This window comes from Silurus aristotelis (genome assembly GCF_946808225.1).
Source record: "Silurus aristotelis genome assembly, chromosome: 19".
In the NCBI taxonomy this organism is placed as follows: domain Eukaryota; kingdom Metazoa; phylum Chordata; class Actinopteri; order Siluriformes; family Siluridae; genus Silurus; species Silurus aristotelis.
The window spans coordinates 8050693-8073012 of record NC_139592.1 but is presented as its reverse complement, the minus strand read 5'-3'; the positions used below and the strand labels follow the sequence as shown (position 1 = coordinate 8073012).

At 42.3% G+C, this 22320-nt stretch overlaps 1 protein-coding gene across 4 annotated transcripts in view; it reads right to left on the bottom strand.

The window, feature by feature from the left end:
• Nucleotides 1-5565: 5565 nt before the first annotated feature.
• Nucleotides 5566-22320, bottom strand: part of samd11 (sterile alpha motif domain containing 11) — a 55366-nt gene continuing 38611 nt past the window's right edge. For 3 of the 4 annotated variants that reach the window (XM_083569816.1, XM_083569818.1, XM_083569819.1), the window contains exons 6-13: nt 20845-21000; nt 16830-16974; nt 11010-11125; nt 10418-10496; nt 9184-9857; nt 8129-8256; nt 7570-7680; nt 5566-6652 (exon numbers count right to left, since the gene is read on the bottom strand). In XM_083569816.1, the coding sequence (XP_083425942.1) occupies nt 6413-6652; nt 7570-7680; nt 8129-8256; nt 9184-9857; nt 10418-10496; nt 11010-11125; nt 16830-16974; nt 20845-21000 (1649 nt within the window). In that variant the 3' untranslated portion in view covers nt 5566-6412. The remainder of the gene's footprint in view (nt 6653-7569; nt 7681-8128; nt 8257-9183; nt 9858-10417; nt 10497-11009; nt 11126-16829; nt 16975-20844; nt 21001-22320) is intronic. The other variant, XM_083569817.1, reaches the window with a different exon arrangement.

The window sequence follows — 22320 nt, the reverse complement described above, 5'->3', positions numbered from 1 at the left end:
ATACCTATAACACACCCAGTTTTAGGAAACTCCCCTATAAACACACTATATTGGCAACATATTGGTTTGTGGGCACCAGACACATTATAAATGAATAATTCATTTGTGCTTTTTGACCATCCCATTCCACATTTAGTCCCTAGTTACTGTTCCTTCTTTTGGAAAGGTGTTCCACTAGAGTTTGGCATGCGCTTGTGGAGATCTGTGCCCATTCAGCCACAAGGGTGTTAGTAAAGTCAGGTACTGATGTAGGGTGAGGAGGCCTGGGGTGCTTCAGTGCTCTATCTCATTAGAAAAGTGTTCAGTAGGTTTAAGGTTGAGTTTTACAGCAAACAAGATGCACTAAAGAGCTTCCACTCTATCACATGTAAACCGCATATTCACGGAGCTTGCTTGAGTAAAAGATCTTTACTATCACTGCAGACCTAGCAAGTTAGAAACTTACTAAATTTGGCATGGAGAAAATAAGTGCATTATTCTGTCCAGTCGGGTTTGTCAGTTTACTAATCAGACCGAATACAACAATGAAATGACCAATCTGCCTTTGTTTGCGATTCCATTTCTGAACTGATGTCTCTAGCACTTTAGCTAGTCTCTGCTCTGAGGAGCTGCCTTTAGCTTTAGCATGTATAACTCAATAAGCTGCAACAAATCTTTTCCTGTACAACAAATTGGTTCTTCTTGCTAATTATTAGCAATTTTTTTCCCCTATATTCTTTCTTTCTGGGGTTTTTTTCTGGGGGTACTTTATCTTTTCAAATGCTTTGTTTGATCCAGATCCAGACTGCAGTCCACCAGGTGAGAACCCTTGGGCTACAACTTAAGTTAAATGTGATTTCCTTACACAGTGAATGTCACATTTTCCTCAAGTCATTGGATACCTACATGTAATACTGCAATGCAGCATTGTCAGGCTTTTAATCTTATATCAGCTGTGTTTCTAATGCTTTTGCACCTCAGTCAGTGTAGTCAAACATTCCCCTTTTGACGGTCAGGTGCACCCAGATTTGAAAACACTAAATCTTCATTTTATCAATAAACCTTCCAAAAAGAAATGTATTTCAGTTAGGGATAACCCTGTGAATTTTAGAAATACAGAGTGAAAGGTTTAGGCAGTTGTGAGTGCTTTCAAAGGTAATTTCATTTGGGGTTTTTTTATAGATAAAAAAAAAATGAAAAGCAAATGAACAGACGAAAAATCCAAATCAATATTTGTTGTGGCTACCTTTTTAATTATTTTGCACTTTGTTCCCTTGCACAAAGTCAGTGAATTTGTATAATCAGAGTCAGGTGTATGATTATCACCTCATTGGTATCATTGGTTACTTGTCACCAATTTCATATGCAAGTTTAAAGTCATTAACTGTAACAGAAACAGCTATGTAGGAGGTTGTCCTACAACATAGGAGATTTGATGTCAGGATATACAGCATGGCAAGACAGCACAGCAACAAAACACAAGGTAGCTATACTGCATTAGCTAGGTCTCTCCCAGGCAAAGATTTTAAATCAGACTGGAGAATTGAGATGTAATGTTCAAGCTATTATATAAAAGCACAAAAAGCTGGCACTGTTGTTGATCAAGGATTTTTAATGTAGCGGATAAGACATCATGCTTTCCTTTAACATCAGAAAGATGTCCAGCAGTGCCATTAACACTGGTGGAAACCAGTGGGAAATAGGTAAATCTGTTTACTGTCTGGTGCTGTCTAGCCACAAGTGATCTTCATTGAGGAATTGCGGCCAAAAAGCCATACCTCTGACGTAAACAAAGCCCAGCTACTCAACTGTGCACAAAAACAAAGGAACTGGGTTGCAGACTAATAGCAGCAGGTGCTCTGGAATGATGAGTCTAAAATATTTGGCTGTGAAAAAAACGTTACAGTAGAGACCTGTACAGACCGGTACAGTAATGTGTCTGCAGGCAACAGTGAAGCATGGTGGCGGTTCTTTGACAGTTGAAGGCTGCATTTCTGCAAATGGAGTTTTGGTCAGGATTAATGGTGTCCTCAATGCTGAAAAATACAGGTAGATATTTATCAATAATGCAATAAATTTAATTGTGTCATTAGGAACTATCTTTAGTATAGAGAACAATAAAAAGCCCTAAAAGTAATAGTTTTGGCCCCCACAGAGTCCTAATGCCAACATTATCGAGTCTGTCTGGGATTACAAGAAGAGGCAGCCTACATTTACAGAAGATCTGTGGTTAGTTCTCCAAGATGTATGGAGCATCCTAAATGATAAGTTCATTTAAAACTGTACCTAGAATCGTGAGTGTGCCTAGAAAAATGTATGCTGGTTTGCAGACAAAGGTTAGTGTCACAAACTATTAACTTGATTTGAATTTCTCTTCTGTTCATTACCTTTTATATATATATAAAGAGAGAGAGAGAGAGCCTGCCAAAAAAGAAAAGCCACCACCTGGATTTAACTAAGCAAATAGGTAAGAGCCTCCCATTAGATAATTACTGCATGGATGAATATGTTTTAGCTGGCAACAAGTTATTTAACCCTAACTGATGCTAGCTTCTCATTTACTAAACCACCATGTCAGAAGACACATCCTGTGGTCGTGGAAAAATTGTTAATTTGTTTCAAAAGAGTCAAATTATTGGCATGCATCAAGCAAAGAAAACATCTAAGGAGATTGCTGAAACTACTAAAATTGTGTTATGACCTGTCCAACGGATTATTAAAAACTGGAAGTATAAAAAAATCTTGAATGATCGTGAGCGACGATCACTTAAAGTTTTGGTGAAATCAAATCATAAATAAATTACAGTAGAACTCACGGTTATGTTTAATAGTTAAAGTCAGAGCATTTCCACACACAATGCGAAGGGAACTCAATGGATTGGGACTAAACAGCTGTGTAGCCTTAAAAAACCACTTATCAGTGAGGCTAATCGGAAGAAAAGTCTTCAAATTGCTAGAGAGCATAAAGATTGGATTAGAAGGATGGTAGAAGGTCATGTGGTCTAATAAGTCCAGATTTACCCTGTTCCAGAGTGATTGGTGCATCAGGATAAGAAAAAAGTTGGATGAACTGATGCACCATCATGCCTAGTGCCTATCTACAAGCCTGTGGGGGCAGTGCTATGATCTGGAGTTGCTGCAGTTGATCAGGTCTAGTTTCAACAACATTATGTGCCCAAAGAATAGATTTTTTCTTCCCGGGCATATTCCAAGATGACTGCCAGGATTCTTCGGGCTCAAATTGCGAAAGAGTGGTTTAGGGAGCATGAGACATAATTTTCTGGATTGGACACATGAATTGGCCACCACAGAGTGCAGACCTTAACCCCATTGAGAATCTTTGGGATGTGCTGGAGAAGACTTTGCACAGTGGTCCGACTCTCCCATCAATAAAAAATCTTGGAGAAAAATTATTCCAACTCTGGACAGAAATAAATGTTGTGACATTGTAGAAGCTTATGGAAACAATGCCATGGCAAATGCGTGCCGTAATCAAAGCTAAAGGCAATCAAATGAAATATTAGTGTAAGCCTTTTTTTTTGGGACGGGCAGTGTATATAATTATATTACACATACTTTATGGACAAAGACACCCTGACTTTTATAGCTATATGTGGTTTTTCCCTAAACTGCTACTGCAAAGTTGAAAGCACACAAAGGATGGGGATTGAATTTTCACTTCACAAATAGGAGATCTAAACCTGACAATGCACCTGTTCACAAAAGAGTTAAATGAAGATATGGTTTACATGGGTTGGAGTCGAAGACCTTGAGTGGCCTGTTATAGCACTCCGACCTCAACTCTACTGAACACGTTTGAAATTAATAGGAATGCTGAGTGCACCCCAGTCACCCAATTTCCACAAGCACACTCCAAAATCTAGTGGAACATCTTCCCAGTAGAATCAATGTTATTTGAACAGTAAACGGGGACTAAATGTGGAATAGGATGTTTAAAAAGTTTACAAGTTCATTAGAAATGAATCCAACGGTCATTTTTCTTCAAACTTTTGTCTATTTAGTGTATAGAGCCAATCAATTTTTCAGAAAAAAATTTCTGAGAAGAATTTGGTCACATTAAAGGAGTATCTCGGGTTCTGTACCGCTAACATACGTGCACAGCCAATGGTAATCTACTGCCATAAATCCAGATGTGCACTTTTGATTTTTGTATTGCTTTTATAATCTCTAATCCTGACAGTCGTGCTGAAGAGGAAGCTGGGAGTTGAAAAATGTACAAATGACTGCTACTAGTATCCATATTTTTTCATTTTCTTGGCTAATGAATAGGTGTTGGCTATATAATTCTTGACTAAAGGATATTGTGTCTGTTTCCATATTGTCAGCCCCTGACACAGCCCCAGGTTTGAGGAGTCATATTAGATTAAGGTGCTCTTCGGAAGCACTGACAAAGTTGAAACCGGGACACTGAGACGGAGCCTCAGCTGGACAGCATTAGTGAAATTCTGCTTTGTTTTCACTGAAAATTTGCCATGCTCTGTGTGTGTGTGTGTGTGTGTGTGTGTGTGTGTGTGTGTGTGTGTGTGTGTGTGTGTGTGTGTGAGAGAGAGAGAAACACACGTAGCTTTGCACAGCTCTCAAGCTAAACCCAGGCATCACATATGGCACCTGGTGCTGACAGTCACAGTGTGCAGTCAGGACAGTTTTTAAGGCTGGGAGTCCCTGAGGGTCAGTCATTTTGTAAACGAGGTGGGACATAGAGGTCTCAAAGGCCTTGGCCTGGGACTGTACTCTACGCTCCAACAGCTGCTGTTGACCTGAAACCCCCTTTCACACACAGACACACGCACACACACACACACCCCATTTTCTCCCTGACTGGGGGATTTACCGTTCAGCCGGGCGCCACTCCCTAACCCGACTGCAGCGGAGGAGGTTGGAAATAAACACATTACTCAGGAGGCATACAGGGAAAAGCATCTGGAAGTTTTCCATAGGATTTATTCCACCCATTGGTGAATAGAAAAATAGGATAAAGGCAAAACAAAGACGAAAAATCTAGATGTGATTTTAATTCATTGCTTACATTTTAAAAAGGGAGAAAAAAATTTTTTTTTCAAACATTTGCATAAAGAGCTTTGTGCCTTTCATTTCCCTGCAACAAAGACAAAGGAAAAAAGTTCTTCTTTGGGATCCATTTAAAGGACTATTTATTTATAGGCTGTATTTTGTCAATCCACCTACAACGAAAATTCCTATAAATATTTTTTCCTTGTATTTATATGCTTAAGTAGCATTTGAATTTGGGACTCAGTATTTTAGCTAGAATAGATAGTAAATAAAAAAAAAATAAACTGAACAAAAGTGCCACCAAGTCAGTCACATTTTGTTCAATAATAATAAAAAAAATTTAATTCGTGCAACAATACTTAACAAAAAGTACCACTTATGTTACCTTCACTATAGTCTCCTCTAAAGTAAGTCTTTTTTTGTACAATTCAACATAACATTCTCCCACAGTAATTAATGTGACCACTGAATGATTCGTCGTCACACCGCAGATCTGGAGATCAGACCCTCAACTCAACCAGCATACCAAGCACAGAGCAAAGAAACAAGAAAGTCTTTCTTTTTTTTTAATCATCTTGGCTGTTCCTTTGGATGGCTTTTGGTCACGAGAGTGTAAAGTTCTCTGCATTCTCTTAACACCCTGCACAGAGCCTGGGAGCAGCTATGTACCTTTCCCATTAGTCACAGGTAAACTTAGAGAAACTGTACAATAACAAGCTATCAGCTTAAATTCCACACGTCCATTCATCTTTGGTATTGGACTGTGGAATGCATAGTTGCACTGATGATGAGCAAATTAGTTCCTCACTGCATTTGTGTGTGTCTGTATTTTTTTTAATCCTCTCAAGATGATTCCGTTTCTCAGAACTGGGATTTGAAAACGGCTGGAAGCTGGATTAAGAAAGACAAAAACAGGAAAATAAATGGCCTTTTATGTTGGATTTCTCCGCTCCATGCTACTGCAAGAGTTCATCATGGCGAAGACAGGGTCTGTCTGACTGCCACGAAAGAACGTTGTGGATCCCTCGCTCTCACTTGCATGCACACACACGTGCAGAGACACACACAAACACTGTTGCTTCCTGTCTCGTCTCCAGGCCCCATTTGCTTCATCTTTGGATTTGGTTTATTCGCAGCCACTGCACTGGGTGGAGCTGTTTAGACTTGCATTGTTTCAGTCTCAATATCTGTACAATTCTTGCCACATTATAAGTGCCTCAGCGCAAAGGTCCCCAAGTTTGCTTTTTTTTCAATTTTAGGGATAAGGGGGGTGGTGAAAGGAAGAAAAGAATAGTTCAAAGACATCCACTTCCTCCCATCCCCCGCCGTCTCCATGTCCGTCTCCTTCCTGTAGAGGTGCTCGAGCCATACGGAGAAGCAGTCGGCGTTTTAATGGTATTCTCTACGAGAGAGGTTTAGTGGAGTCGTAAGCCGCCCCCGTAGGGGTGTTTCCGTTTTCCTGCTTGGGGGAGGCGCGGCAGGCCGGAGGGGCACTAAATGGGGAGGAGGTGCTGCGGGCTGAGGGTGGCCGGGTCTCCGCGGGCAGGGGGTCTCGGTCCGGCGGGCGAAGAGCAGATGGTGCCAGTGGGAGGGCCAGCGGGAAGCTGGTCATGTAGAATATTCTGCCAGTGCGTCGGGCCACCTGGGGATAAGAGCCACATACATGCTAGTGTTACAACTCACATAAGGCATACGCAGAAAAAACACGAGAACTCGGCATATACAGTATCCTTAACTCTAATGTAAAAACTTGGGGAGCTTTGACTGCTAGTTCAGGTAAATTCAATCTTTTAAATGAACTAACACCTATTTACATATATTCTTCACCTGTCATATAATAAACACCATGAAAGCAGAAAAAACTGAGGTAGAAATGGCAGAACTGTCTGTGAATTCTGAATCTGACAGCTTATCACACAAGATGTGAGTGGGGCCGTTTTTAAAAGTCCACCAATCTTTTTTTCAGTACCTGCCTGCTATATCTTTTAAAAGAATTTACTTGGCTCTATTTCCTAAAATATAAACAAACTAGTAGCCTAATTTAAAACTCCATGACCTTACAGCATTAGTAGTCATGCATCAAGAATCAAGAACAGATCAATATAATAATATGTTCATATTTAACATGGAAATGTCTTTGTGAAATTTTGGTTTCTATGCAACAAGAAGCTTTTTTTTTTTTTTTTTTTTTTGGTACTTTTTAAATGTTCCACAACGTTAAGCATATCTCAACAGATAAAAACGAATGTGGTGTTCAAAAATAAGTATGAAATGTTTATTGTTCACAGCATTACTAAATATAGGGTTTCTTTACTTTACACAAGTGAAAGAAAGTTCTTTTTGCTTATATAAATCGTTCCCATAAAAGCTTAGTATTTAGTATGGTGTCACTGCAAATAAGGACTTAAATTTGAAGTAGCACTGAAAAAGTCTTAACTGTTCAATTTAAATGATTTAAAGCGCACTGGGAATTCTGGGATTTTATTATTAACAAAAATCGGCATCCATTTACAGCTCGACAACTCAGAAAAACACAATGAAAGCAATCAGCTTCAATACCTGAGAGCGGATCTTGAGAGCCGGACCAAGTTTCAGCCCCATGTGGTTGAGCAGGTGCTCCTCGGTCAGTAGGGCCAGCGTTTCCCCATCAATAGCCTGCTCCCGAAACACCTGACAAAAGACATGCGACCTCAGTCTCACAGTCACATGCTCATAACACTGCCAGTCATTTTATTTTTGCTCAGCATGCGTATAAGCATTCACAGAGATGTATTGAGCTTCATTAAATGGAAGTGAGGATGGATGATGCGCTGAGCATGCACATGTTTGTGACGTGTGTGTGTGTATGTGTGACTGACAGAGCTGTGTGCGAGACAAAGATAAGAGCAGTGCGGAGCGGCCCTTGGCCAGTGCTCAAACAGCCAAACTTTAAAGTAGCTAGCCATCACTACTATCTAATAGCACTATGATAAATTCGAATTCTGGCCACTCTATGAATTTGTAGCCCGAGTTCTCCCCCTCCTGTCTACTCTCTCGCTCTCCGTTTCCGGCATCCCCCCTGTTTGAGAGGGCCGGGGAGAGGAAGTGTGTGGCGCTCTGCTCCTGCTCTTGTCCTCACCTGGGCGTACTCTCCACAGCCTGCCAGGCTGCTGATGAAGCTGCACACCTCTTCCACACTCCACTTGCTGATGTCCTCTGCCGCTGCCGCCGCCTCCTCCCCGTCCACAAACAGACCTCCCATGGCGCCTGGCAGCCCGCCGAGCCAAGAGGAAGCATAAATCATTAGAAAAAGAAACCCCATGAAGCAGCCCCTCCCCACCCTCCACGCACAAACTCACACACACGTGCACGCACACACATAACGCGCACATGGCTCGGTTAATGACCCCATCTATTTCAGAGTTCAGTAAGGGTCAGAAATGGGGCCTCTTCCTATGGGAGGTCCCTGCACTGCAGGGTGAACGTGTAGGTAATGTATTTCAGATGGCTGGAACTGCACTTGGGGAGAGCGAGAGAGAGAAATAGTACCTCCATGATGGTGATAAACCTTTAGCTGATGGGATTACAGAATATGTCGTATTTCAGAGTCCTGACTCCAAGGGACTGGTCTCATAAATAAATATTTAGGCTACAACACAAAAAAAAATGCTGATTCATTCATAAAAAATCCTAAAGTGACTCTCTGTGTGAGACTTTATAGTGAGTCAAATATAGTATTTTTGATGTTTGTATTCTGATACTTAATGAATGGTCCCCCCCCCCCCCCCCCCATAGACACACACACACACTTACACATATATACACAAACACATTCCTTATGTGCTTTAGAATATTTCTCTCTCTCTCTCTCTCTCTCTCTCTCTCTCTCTCTCTCTCTCTCTCTCTCTCTCTCTTTCTCTGTAATAGACCATGTTTAGGTTTTAGATTAAAAACTTTGAGGGTCATAAAAATAGTGGAGCAGGCATATGTGATCCCACACCCCAGATCCATGTGAGCTCTCCACACATGTATGGTGAGTCAAAGAAGGCAAGGAAGAAAACTGTAATCCGATTTTTGCAATCTCTGTGTTTTTATCTTGGTTATTTTGGACTAGGACCTTTGAATTGTTATGTCTAGACAACACTTTCCATTGGATAAGATTAGGCACTTGACTAGAAAATGATCAAAACTCACCAGCGTGAAAATAGGGGTTGGCGTAGGGGAAGCCGAAGGGAAGTGTCTGTCCTGGCAGTATGGGGAAAGGGGGCAGTGCCCCTGGTGGGAGATACTTGGCTTCGCTCTTGCTTAGTCCTGGTGTGAAGAGATGATGGCTGGGTGATTCTGGCACTGTTGAGCTGCAGGGGACACTGAGCCTGCCCGAACCTTCGCCGAGATCCTTCAGTGCCTCGCTGGGCTTGGCTGTGTCCTTGCTTTGGCAAGCATTTGAGTTCAGGCTGTGCCCATCTGCTTTAGCCAGTCCCCCCGGCCGCTCCTCGCCTGCTTCACCGTCACTGTCTGAGTCTTTCATGTCTTCATCGTGTATGTCCGTGTCTGCCCCAGGCCCCTTAGACTGGGATGGGTCATCCCCTTGTGTCGTGCCACCTTTCTTCGAGCTTCTACGGCTGCTGGACTCTTTGAAGGCACTGCTCACTCCCTGATGGCCAAGTGAGAGTATAGGTGTGTTGTTGTGGCGCAGAAGCAACATGGCGTTGCGCCGGGTGACATCGTCAGACACGTCATGAAGGCTACGTAGAGCCGGGTGTTCAGCAGGCAGACCCGGATGGAGAGCAAGTGGCTCAGCTAACAGTCGCTGCCGCTGAACATTCTCCAGCTCCTTATGTCTCAGCAGCTCAGCAGACATCTCTAATCTGTAATAAGGGCCTTGGTTAGTAAAAATAAAATGCATGCAATGAAAATGTTCCAATACTGAAAGTTTATAGCAGCGAGCACTGGAAAAACTGGGTAATCTTGATTTAGCATAATTGCTAAATCAAGATTACCCAGTTTTCCCAGTTCTCGCTATAAACTTTGATCAGAGCCAAAAGCTTTATTAGGTGAATTTTTCCATATATAAAACTTGAGCAAATCCAAAGAATATAACAATACTCAGTATATATTCAGTTACATAGATTAGCCATTTTGTGATCAATATGACCCCTATTTTATTTTCTCACTAGTGCATGCACACACATTCACTGCTCAAGCTTAAAGTTTGTGTTCGTGTAGATTTTTGCTAATATTCGAGAATCATAAAAAATTAGACAGTAAGTAAAAATACTAGGTATTTGGGGTTTTAGTAGACATTTTAAACCTGTACAGTTGTATTGTAATAAATGCCATGGTACACACTTTGAATAAAATGGAGCATTAGTTGCCATGATGCAATACTGCTAGACGAACACAACACGCGATGCTAAGAATTCAATACCTAGCGAGGTTCTGTTTGCGCAGCATCTCCTGTTGACGTGCAAACATCTCGGCTTGAGCAGGCTGTAGGAAACCGTATGCTGTAAAGAATAAACAGAGAGAAAATCGTATTCGTCTCATGAGACGTATAATAAAACTACTGTAATATCTAAGGTTAAACGACCCAAATAAAAAAAAAATGCATTATTTCCAGATTTTCTGAATTCACAACACATGCTGATATTTTTATGCTTGTTTTCTAGGCCTAGTATACGCCAAGGTCAAAAGTATCCAGATCATAAAAAAAATTATTCAGATGAAGGAATTGGGATTATTACAAGGTTTTTAGTGCATTGTATTTCACAGATCTTTGATATTTGTAATGAGTAAAAATAACTATAAAAAAAAACTGTTGAATAGACCATGTTAAGCTATTATTAGTTGAAAACAAACCTGTTTCAGTATGCATCCACCTTTGTAAACTTTATTTCTTTTGCACTTAAATCTGTTTACAATCCAATTATCATTTGTTAATTATCATTTACTATCCATAGACAATTTGCTGTATAATAAACCAATCCAATTCTTAGATGAATGAAGTGTATTATGCTCACCTGGTGCTTGGCACAGAGCTGAAGGCATGCCTAGGAACGGTGGCCGCAGATGAGGACCCAGTGCAATATGAGGTGCATTCTGCGGGGACAGTAGTGGAGGAGGATGGGATAACTCTCTGTGTGAACACAAAAACAAGCCAGCTTAATAAACTGGAAAAACTTCCTCTTTTACTATTTTTATAGATGTGACTTCCAGTCTGCGTAAAGCAGTTTGCAATTTTTTGAGCCCTCGATGTCTTTTAAGGTGGACTGTAACTACAACAAAAACATTGACCAGCGTTTCCCTCTAACCAAAACCATACCCTCTGCTGGAAATAAATCCCCCATGCACACCTGGCAGGAAAATGTGTCTTGGGTGAACCGATTGTAATTGGACAGAGCTAAGTACAGGTGTGAATTGTGATTATAGCTGACACTGTGATTCAATTCCTTAAATTACATTCAGAGGCGGTGTGTGATGCATAAAGACTGTTTGGAAATGGTGGTGAATGGAAGGACTCTCAGCTGCAGGGCTTGTGGATAAAGGTTTATAGTCATAAAAAAAAAGTTGCTTTTTTGTAGCTTTGTTTGTCATTTCATCATCTCTTTCATTTATTAATTTCACTAGTAGACCGTGCATTTAAAGCGTTTACATGCAGGTACATACAATAGGATTTCTGCCTGAACATAAATTCAGTGAAAGACTGCTGTGTGGGACAGCCTTTGTCCATCGAAAACAATATATGAAATCAGACAAATTTATAATGGCAGGTGTGAACAGCATCAAGACTACGCTCACTGAATAAAATTCATACAGATTTAGATTTGGAAGAAAAAAAAAAAACGAAATCATTACAGACCCTGATGTACGGATGTACCGAAGATCTTTTCAACACACTCAGTATGATTTGAATATATAGCCTACAGTTTATTGAGGCGTAATGACTCATAATCCAGTGTCAGCCAGAAGAAGATTTGTTCTCTTTTAAATCTGGCTCCTCTTGCTGTTGTAGAGGATTACTCATTATTGATCCACGTATATATCCAGATTTCAGTAAAACTGCATTGTAAAGACGTCCGTTGTTTAAAGTGCCATATAATTGAAATTAAATTAAATTAAACTGAATTCAACTGTTTCTTTATCTTTAGTTGTTTTCTAAGAAAAATCTCCCTAAATTGAGGAAGGGGCTAATTTCAAGGCTAAAAAATGTAACTCTAAGCCTGTAATGAGCAAATTAGTGATATACATTTAAAGACAATATAACAAATTTAAGTTGTGGTGCCCTTGTAATAGCATAACACTATGTCTAGGAAGCATGGGAAACTGATGAGGTGAGAGTTGTTAATGCAAGCTGTGTTGTTTTGAGTTTACTGACTCAAAATCATTGAGAACGGTCCTTATCAATCATCTTTTTTTCAGAAACGTTTAAAAAAATCACCTAATTTCTCCAGTGTGATGCATGCTGTGTGTTTTACAGTACGTATTATGTAAATGCCGTGCACTTCCTCTTTGCCTATTTTCATCTCTCGCTCTAGTGCATGCGTGCAGCAATAGCCCCTCATCAGTCCTGTCACGCTGCGGCCAGCGGCACTGTTTGTAACCTGGGCCTTTCCCCCTCCTCACTCCCAGCTCGTTCCTCGGCCCCACCACACTGGTAATGAGGGCTGAATACACAATAAGAGCATGTCATACTCTGACAGCTGGGGCGGCCCCTTTGCCTCGCCTGGGCTACAGGCTGAAGCACCTCCTAATTAACACAGACCTTCCTCTTCTACCCTTGAGCACCCACACACCACAATCATGCACACACACACCTCCTCCCACTGGGTTTTATTGGCTGCATTCAGCCAATAAATGGCGAGGGCCCCCCTCCATTTTCAAAAAGGCTCTCAATTATGTTTTTCTCCTTTTGTATGGTCAGAGAATACGGGCGGCTCTTATTCAATACTGCATACACCTTTATCGAGCGGTAGCGGTGAAGTGGAGAGCGCAACAAGGAGAGAAAAGCATGAGGAAGAGAGAGAGATATAGATGGATTGTACAGAGCAAGAAAATACGCAGATGTAGCCTACTTCTCTGCGTTGTTGCATAAGGTTGAGCTGATAATTGCAGGGCTGATGGCTAGTGTATGTATGCATATAAGTGTATATATACATTGTTACTGTAGTGTTTATTAAACTGCATAAGTTTATATGTAGGGGTTAAATAAAAGAATGTGGACTTTTAAACAAGTCAGATTGACTTGAGCTTGGAGAATTTATGGAAGTCAACACACTTTTATCTAATTTTATTTGTGTCTTCTCGAATGTTCTCCATACTGCCGAATGACCAAGGAGATTTGGCCTCTCTGTCAGCTTACATTTGTACACCAGTGCACGTAAATGTTAAACGTAAATTTACCCAGGTCAAAACTTTAAAAGGTAAAAAATACCAATTAGAATATGATCTAGTTACATTTATGTCATTATAATTTTTAGGGACATAATTCTGCTAAAAAACATTTTTTGTTTTTTGTTTTTGATAAGATTTGTCTTAGTACAAACATACTTAAAATAAAAGTTCAGGACACGCTCGTATAGTCTGTGTGAGATATACTGCGTGAATTTTTTTTTACCCCTCTTTACCAAGGGTGCCATTAATATTGAATGATTTCTATTATTTATGAATATACTTTGTATGTAAAGCCTACGTAAGAACGCTTGCGGATTGTATGAAGTCAACACTCAGGCTAGAGTGTGGCGTCGTTGCTTTGTTGTTGTGAGCAGTTTTTGCTCCAGGGGGAGGGAACCGGAGCAGCACAGCACAAAACAAACACACCAACATCCAAACACAACGAGGGGAAAGAAACCATGTGAAGTCAAGAAAGCAAGAAAAGAGAGCCGGCTTTTATTCTGCTCTACATGGTTTCCAATCATGCCCAAACTAAATAGCCCTTGCATGTCATTATCCCTGAAAACAACAAGAAACCTACAATACCAAAAAAAGAAAACTGAAATAAAAAACTGAACAGGAAAGAAAGGCGAATGAAGCAGGAAGAGGTTGAAATAAGCAGTGGGGGAGGAGAGAGAGAGAGAGAAAAAGAGAGAGAGAGAGAGAGAGAGAGAGAGAGAGAGAGAGAGAGAGAGAGAGAGAGAGAGAGCGCGCAAGAGGAGGGGGGGTGTCTTCGATCGATCGGGCCGCTGTTGAAATGTTAATGCTAATCGTATAATCGCTTTCCGCTGGTGCCTTGCGCTTCGGTGGCAGCGCCAATTAATCTCGGGGAAGGCAGCGCATGACCTTGGAGCCTGGAGCCGGGCGGGCAGCCCAGCCGTGCTTATGTAATTACACTGTGAAGTGTGTAATCACCTGGTCTAATCCCTCAGGCCGGACAATTAGGCCGAGCGGCGCTGGCCGGGGCCCGCCAAGCTTCGTGCCGCCCCGCACGGCCTGCAGATGAATAACGGTCAATTAAAGCTGCATGACTGGGGCCGCGAGGCGTCCGCTCGATCGTAATTAGCTGTAATCATGAGGAGACGTACCCGGCAGACGTGCTTCTCTTTTTATAGGAAGCAATTTAGAAGGAGGCAGGCTTTAACTGTTTCATTCTGGGTTCCAAGGGGGCGATAAGAGAGGGTTGGGCTAGCAGGAGAGGTGTTTTTGTGTTTTGCTGAGACTTAACTCCTTCACACCTCCAGCGCACACGCGTGTACACAATGAAACTCTCTATATAACCATTAGTGTTTTCCCCAAACGCTGACTTCATTTAGGTTCTGTCCCTCTTTCTCACCAGAGGGAAACTATTAATGAGCCATGCTTATATCGGTTTTATATATGTGTCCTAAATAGCAAACCATGTCATAGTTCTCACCAACTCTCTCTTCCTCTCCCCCGTTTGAAACCTCAGGCGGTTTCCTCATGTGTGACGACCTGTCAGTGTGGCGGCAGCATTGCGCCCTGCCTGTGCGTGCGTGTGTTTGTGTGTGTGCTCTTGTGCTTCTGTGTGTGTGTGCGTGTGCGTAAACTAGCCAGGCCAGAGAGAGATGAGAGAGGAGTGGAGCGGAGCTGACAGGACGGCCATTAATGAGCGGAGCGCAGGGGATTAGCCGCTCTCGGTGCCGCTCCTGCCTCGCCTCGCCTCGCCTTGCCTCCACAGGAACACATTTGCACAGGAAGCTCATTAAAATGCATGAGGCTCTCACTCGTGCTCTCACTCCCGTTCCCCACCACCACCTCCCACCCCCAGACCACTGTCTGTTCCTACTGCCGCTCCACATGCCAAACGCATTAGGATTTGCCTTGCAGATTCCCTAAATGCAATCAGACAAATGGTTGGCTGGGGCTGTACAGCTATTGATCGCTGTAATGATTTGTTTTTAACAATAGCCACTAATGGGCATTGGATAATCAATTATGGACAGTCGATGGAAAGGTGAGCTTGAGCAATGGGTTTCGGCTCACCCTTTCAGCCTGCCTGGCTCCCAGTCGATGCTTTATTTGAGAGGCCGGAATCGGACATGCCTGTCCTTTTCCCAATGTCATGCACAGTCAATGGCAAAAGCATGTGACCCTCTCTGTCCTGACTGGAAGAACTCCAAAAAAATACAGCTGATGTGGGGCACTATTATTGGTGAAGCAAGGGTTAAAACCAGAAAACTAAGAGAGGAAGCGAAAGAAAGAAAGAAAAAACAGCACCCCTCACCCTTGAACAGAAAAGCATGCAGGGCTAGTTAACATCAGTAGTCCTGTGTGGCTAATTATGGCAGGTGAGCGGAGTAAAGGTGGCTGGCTGGACCGAGCTGCATGCTGTGTTCCCGTCAGGGCATGGAACAGAACGCACCGCCTACGCTGCCCTCCCCGCTTCAGCCCACTTCCTCCCTCCATCCTTCCCTCCCTCCATCTCTCACGCCTCGTCTCACCAGCCCATTATCGATCCTCCGGCTTCCCGTGCCACATAAATAATCGACAAGCAATTACCCGCCCACTCCCGCTGCTTGGGCTTTCTTTGGAGGCGGAGGCGAGCGCCAGGGCCTTGCGGGGGGTGGGGGTTTAGAAGGGAGGGGTGTGTGGGGAGGTGTGCGGCGCCTGGACGACCGGCATAGCCCAAAGCCCCATAAATACCTCCTGACAAGATCAAATCGGACAAGGATGCAAAGAAGTAATGCCCACTGGCAATCGGATCCCATTAAAGAGATTTTCCTTTATATCGCTGCCTCTGCCTCAGTACCGTCGGCCTTTCTTCCCCCTTTTTTCTCTTCTTCCCTGACTTCAGCATACAATACAGTTTCCTTCCTTTTTTCCTTCTTTTATACTCTCCAACATGCAGTCACCCACTCAAAATCTGCATGCAGTATTCATTAGAGCTGAATGTTGGGTTCATTATTAGTGCAAAATATTCATGTTATTTTAAAAGCATAGGGCATTTCCTTGTTTCTGTGGTCTTAAAGTGTGCCTGGGAGGTGTTCCCCTTTGACACAGGGTCAACTTATCCACACAGGCTGTTCAAATCTGCTCAATCCCACAATCTAGATTTGTGAAAATGCATCCATATGTGTGGTTTAAAGCCCACTGGTACTAGAGAGACCATGAAATGTATCTTAGAAGTAAAAAAAAAAAAAAAAAAAAAGCATCGGCCTACTGACTGCCAAACTAAAAAACTCAAACAAATTGTATTTTTTGTCTTCCTAGACCCAAAACACCTCATCATACACTTCTACATTAACCCCTACCGCCCACTCCGACTTCCTACATACTTGATTAATCCTAAAGTTTGGACATTTATTTTATATTACTTAGCGGTTTTAGGGTATTTTTTGAGATCATATATGTACACTCAAAGAAAATAATGATTTTGTTATACGTACCTCTCATTAAAGTGTGCATCCCTGTGCTGGGGCAAGCCTTGTTTCCTCCTCTGGCTGGAGGAGCTGCCTGCAGAGGGGAGATGAGCCTCCATGGCTCCTGGGTTCCTCACAGCGCTCAGAGCCTCCTGACGCACACGCAGCAGCTCTAAGGACACACAGAACATAATGCTTAGAACATTTCAACATGATCCCGCAACCCCTCTGTGTTATTTAAGATCAGTGCCTCAGGTCAGAATATTTAAAACCACTTGGTACAGTACACTTTGTCCTGCGTGTATCTTAACAACACCTCATTTGTAGCCCGGAGAAAAATGCACATGATAAACAGTACACACAGTACACACAAATGACCTTATTTATGGGTTACCATCTAAAGCTGAGCTTTTCCTTTGAGTACTGTATTCTCTAGTCACAGCCTCTGTCCTCCCTGTCTCTCTGTCACTCTCTCTCTCTTATAACAGGCTGGCCAAGCCCATCTCCCATCATTACCAAACTAACAGGGTCACAACAGGAAGCTCACAATCTAATGAAAGGGTGTTAAATAGAAAATCCATCCTGTGCACCTCCCTCTCTCCCTCCCTCCTTCTTTTTCTCTCCTCCAGCCCTTTTTTAATTAGACAGTTCCCGTGGGAGCTGGCGGCCATTTCCGAGGCCGGCGTGTGGGGCTGAGCGATCAGGTCGGGGGTGGCGCGACAGATATTAATGTGTGCAGGGCCGCTGTATTGATCTGTTTATTGCACTTCCCCATGGGGAACCGGACCGACGGCAGACAAGCCCTCTAACAGCCAGAGAGTGAGCGAGCGAGAGACAGAGAGATAGAGAGAGCGAGAGACAGAGAAAGAGAGGGTGAGAGAAAGAGACAGAGAAAGACAGGGAAAGAGAGAGAGAGAGAGAGAGAGAGAGAGAGAGAGAGAGAGAGAGAGAGAGATGTAACAGCAAACTGGGACATTTTTGAGAATTTAAAGCATAACTTTTGTAACCATTAACGCTCAGTATTTGTAAAGACCAAGTATTCAAGTGTAATAGTGCAATCTTCGGTCGTATAAAGTAGTGTGAATGAAAAAAAGGGGATCAAATGCAAAGCTCTGACCCATCTCTCCTCGGCTCCCCTCCCTTCTGCTCCACTCTGCCGTGCTGTGGCAGGCCCTGTCCTGTCTCATGCGCATGCATTCATTATTCTCTTTCATCGGCAGGAGAGCTTCGCCAGAGTAGGGTCACCTGGGGCTACAGCCCTGAGCTGAGCAGTCATCCCAATAGCGTACGGTCAATCCCTGCCAAAAACCTCCAGAGTCGGAGGAGCAAAAAAAACAACAGCAAGATATTACCCTTTCTAATTCAGACCCATTCACAACCCACCCCACGAAATATCTAACAGCATCTCCACCATCACACACATATGTCTGGGAGCCAAGGGAGATTGGAAAAGGCCGGAGAATGTCTTTGACTTTGGAGGCTGCCGAATTCCCTTTCCTTCCTCCATTCCTGCTCCTTACATCAAGAGAGAACGCAGAGCTGGCAAAGGCCTCCAGGTGACCTTACGGCCCATGGAGGGAAGATCGCAGAAATGTACCCCCCTACTCTTCCCATAAACCTTACGCATGCACACCCATCCATGCATGCTTCCCAGCCTTTCATTTCAGGGCCTCCTCTTCAAAAAGATGAAAGACCACTCTGCAGGGACTCAGGCAAGAGGGAGTGAAGGAGGGGGGAAAAAAAGGGGAAAAAAGGAAGGATGCAGGACAGAAAGAGAGAATGTGAAAGCAGGCCGGTGCAGAGAGTTCTGGGGATGTGTAGGAGAGCTCAGGGAGGCAGCTGCAGGGGTTTACAGGGTCCTGGTCTGCTCCCCGTTAGTGTCAAGGAGCCTATGGCAGGCCCTTCACCTAATCTATGGAAGAGAGCCTAGCCTCACAGCAACACATGAAACACAACAGATGAGGTAGAGGGTGCAGGGCAAAAAAGAAATCAGGCAGGAAAGCAAAAAAGGGGAGGAGAACTGCCTGAGGACGGAGTGGGATGTTTCTGAGGAGAGAATGAGGATATGATAGGGCCATGAGAGAGTGTGAGAGAAAGAGGAAAAGAAAAAAAGGAGGTAAAGAAGCAGCTGGGGCTTGTGTTTCCTTGTCCCTGAGAGATTTCTTTAGAAAAAAAAAAATGAAAAACAAGAACCACCTCCACTGCATGAGATATGGAGCAGGAGGGAAAACAAACAAGATCATATATTAAACTTGATCGTGAATGGAGTGAGATAGAGCAAGAGAGCAGAGGGAATATCTGGGACAGGCAGACAGAGATTAAATTTTGGTTGAATAAAATGTGAATCTATACTACAGTTTTTGCTGGAGATATGCATTCAAATATGCAGATGAGTAATATGAGAGCAAAAGTGCAGAAAGTTAAAAGTTAAAAAAGGGAAAGTTTTTTAAAATATATGTACAGTAGGCACTGGGTGAGAAAGTAAGAAGAGGATCTTTCTCATCAAAGAGCTGGCAGGCAGAGACATTGGCAGCAGCTGACTGGCACAGCCTTATCACAGGCGCATGAGCTCAGCATGCATGGGCAAGCCATCATGCTCACATTCCTCCAGGGGGTAGGTTGAGGGGTTTTATACGGAGAACACCTTAGCACGGTAAGTCAGTTTTCAATGGCAAGCTTCGTGAAAACATACACCTGCTCGAAGAACTAAAGAAAAATCATTAGAGTGCAGCGATATTCTAAATCAAACTCTTCTTCAACTTTGGGTGGATTTAGTTTTGTTTGTCTTATCAGTGGCATCATCACAGTGTGTGAAGGAAGAAGAAAGCGAGCGTGTCTGACTCCACATGCTACAAAAAGCGTGCTTGCGTGAAGCTGAAGGAGCTGTGGGTGGCAAGACAAGAGACAGAGATTTAACAGAATTGGGAAGGGAATCAATCGCATGAGTGTCTGCAATGCACCACTGTGCACCACCACAAAACCAGAAAAACTTCCGGGAACAGTAGAGCGAGCTGCGCAATACGCCACTAAAAACTCTTCACATTTAGTCACTAATTTCTTACAGATGCAGGCAGAGAGCAGTTCAATAATTTATAAATCCCGTCCCCAGGAATTTTTGCAGTCTGCAATTAAAAATCATTACTGATCAAATTCAAATTAGTTACATTTAAATGCAACTCTGCTACAAAATGTCATAAAAGTACATATTAATTATAGATATATTCGTTATTGAAAAAGTGAGCAATGGAAAAAGGATGGATATCCTGCAATTTTCAAAGAAATTATTCAAATGAATCCACAAATAAAAACGGGTTGTAGCTAAATGATCAATTTTTGCTTTTGATTTTATTTCCAGGCTTCGAACACTTCCTGTACAAGCCCACAACCCCAAAGTCGAGAAAAATCAAGAGTATTTGTGGTTGCCATGGTAGCTGTAATTTAAAGAGTTGGCTTACAGCCAATCATAGAGAACAAATCAATACAGAGCAAACCTTGGGGCCTGATGGCGCCGTTATTTACTACTGTGTGCAGCGGCAGTCACAGATCACTCAATCTGACATTCTGACACTGGGTGAGCTGGGCGCTCAAAATGGAATTGTCAGCAATTTCCAGTCGTAGGCTGTGCAAACTGGAGAAAGGTGTATCGCAGTGTGAGCCAAAGATAGTATTTGCTCACGTATTTTATATTTAATTGTGGTATTGATATTATACTGTTGGCCTAAGAGATATATATATATACATAGACTAATGGTTCAAGCTGACAGGAAGTCTGCAGTAGCTCAAATAATCACCTGTAAAAACCATGTTGAGCAGAAAAGTATCTCAAAACAACATAATGAACCAACTGAAAATGATAAAAAAATATCTTGGCTAGCAGAAATAGAACTAAATTTGGTCTTCAAATGTTTTAGACATTCCGATATGCTATTTTGCTCACATGCATATAAATGGTGGTTATGTGGATTACTGTCTGTGAATAAATATACTGTATAGCTAAGATCAAAGCAAAAAGGCACACATGATTGTATATTTAAGCACTCACCGTGAGTAGGGACGCCCATGCTGCTGGCAAGCTGGTAAAGACGTTGCTGCTGCTCTTCATAAGAGCTATGCTCGTTCAGCGCTGACATTATCCGCCTGTAGTGTTCTTCCGGGGTCATGTGACTGCTCAGCTCTAATGCGGGAGTATGTGAATTTTCTGTGGAAAGGACAGTAAAATGTTATGATCTGAGCATCTCTGAAAGTAGAACCACAACGAATCAAATAAGTTTGAAAAGTTCAACAAACAAAATTTCACTCTGTGACCAATAACACAGCACAATTCATAAGAGCAAGTTGGTTCACTGACAGCAATTTGTAGATGTAGCCAAGTGTGGATTAATGCTGTCAGAAAAGATTCACTGTACGAATACTATTTGGAAAATTCAAACATTCATTCATTCAATCATTTAATAAATTCATCTGCAGTAGCTGTTTTCACTTACTGGTCTATCACATGCTCAAGATGTCTAAACTTACTTTGACTTTTACATAAATAAAGTTATGCGCACCCTTATAAAAGCCGCATCCACTGAATTTGACAAAGATTTTTATTTTAAACATAAATAAGCCGCACCTGTCTATAAGCCGACATTGTAACTAATGAACTTTACACAGGCTTTAATGAAAGACAGTGTCTGTTACACGGTGTAACGGGTAAAATATGTTGTGGCTCCTTTAAGAGCAGAGCAGCATTTTGGGAATAGGCTGCCGCCGCATTTTTCCGGTATTACTGCATGTGTGCAAGACCGAGGAATATGTCCTTATTATTTTCTGATGCTCAGTTCTAAGTTTCTTTGACTAACCCGTAATGCTGTTGCCAAGAAAAATAAAAAAACACAAGTTTTGGAAACCTGTCTGTGCTTATATGATTTCTGTTGCAACTGGAGTTAGCGAGCTATCCCATGACCCAGACTCAACGCGTTAATACGGCTTGTATCTAAACAGTAGCCTACCAAGAAAGTCATTGTTCACTGTCTTCCTCCTTTCTTTCACAACAATTTCTCTCGAGAGTTTATCTTTTGGCATCGTCGTGCGTTTAAAAATCACCATCGGTGGAAGTTTTTCTCCCGATGCCGTGCAGCTCAGAACACAGATGCGGTGCGTTTTTTCGTTTCCGTTCGGAAATTTCATTGGTCTAATGTTATGTCGATTCGTTTTTTGGCTTGAAGTTTGTAAACCGGGAAAAACCTAGGAAAAATCCACAAATTAGCCGCTTCGTTGTTTAAGCCGCGGGGTTCAAAACATGGGGAAAAAAGTAGCGGCCTATAGTCCGAAAAATACGGTATATATATATATGTCATGAATATAAGAAATTATAGAACTAAATCATGGCAAATTTAGCAAAATAGTGTGATAAGAGAAAAAAAATATATATAATCCTATGTACAATGAGAGCATTTGCTTAAGAAATTGATTGTTTTCACTTTGTGTCACTTTCATTCTGTCTGAGAAAAAGATACTGTCCATGATATTCAGG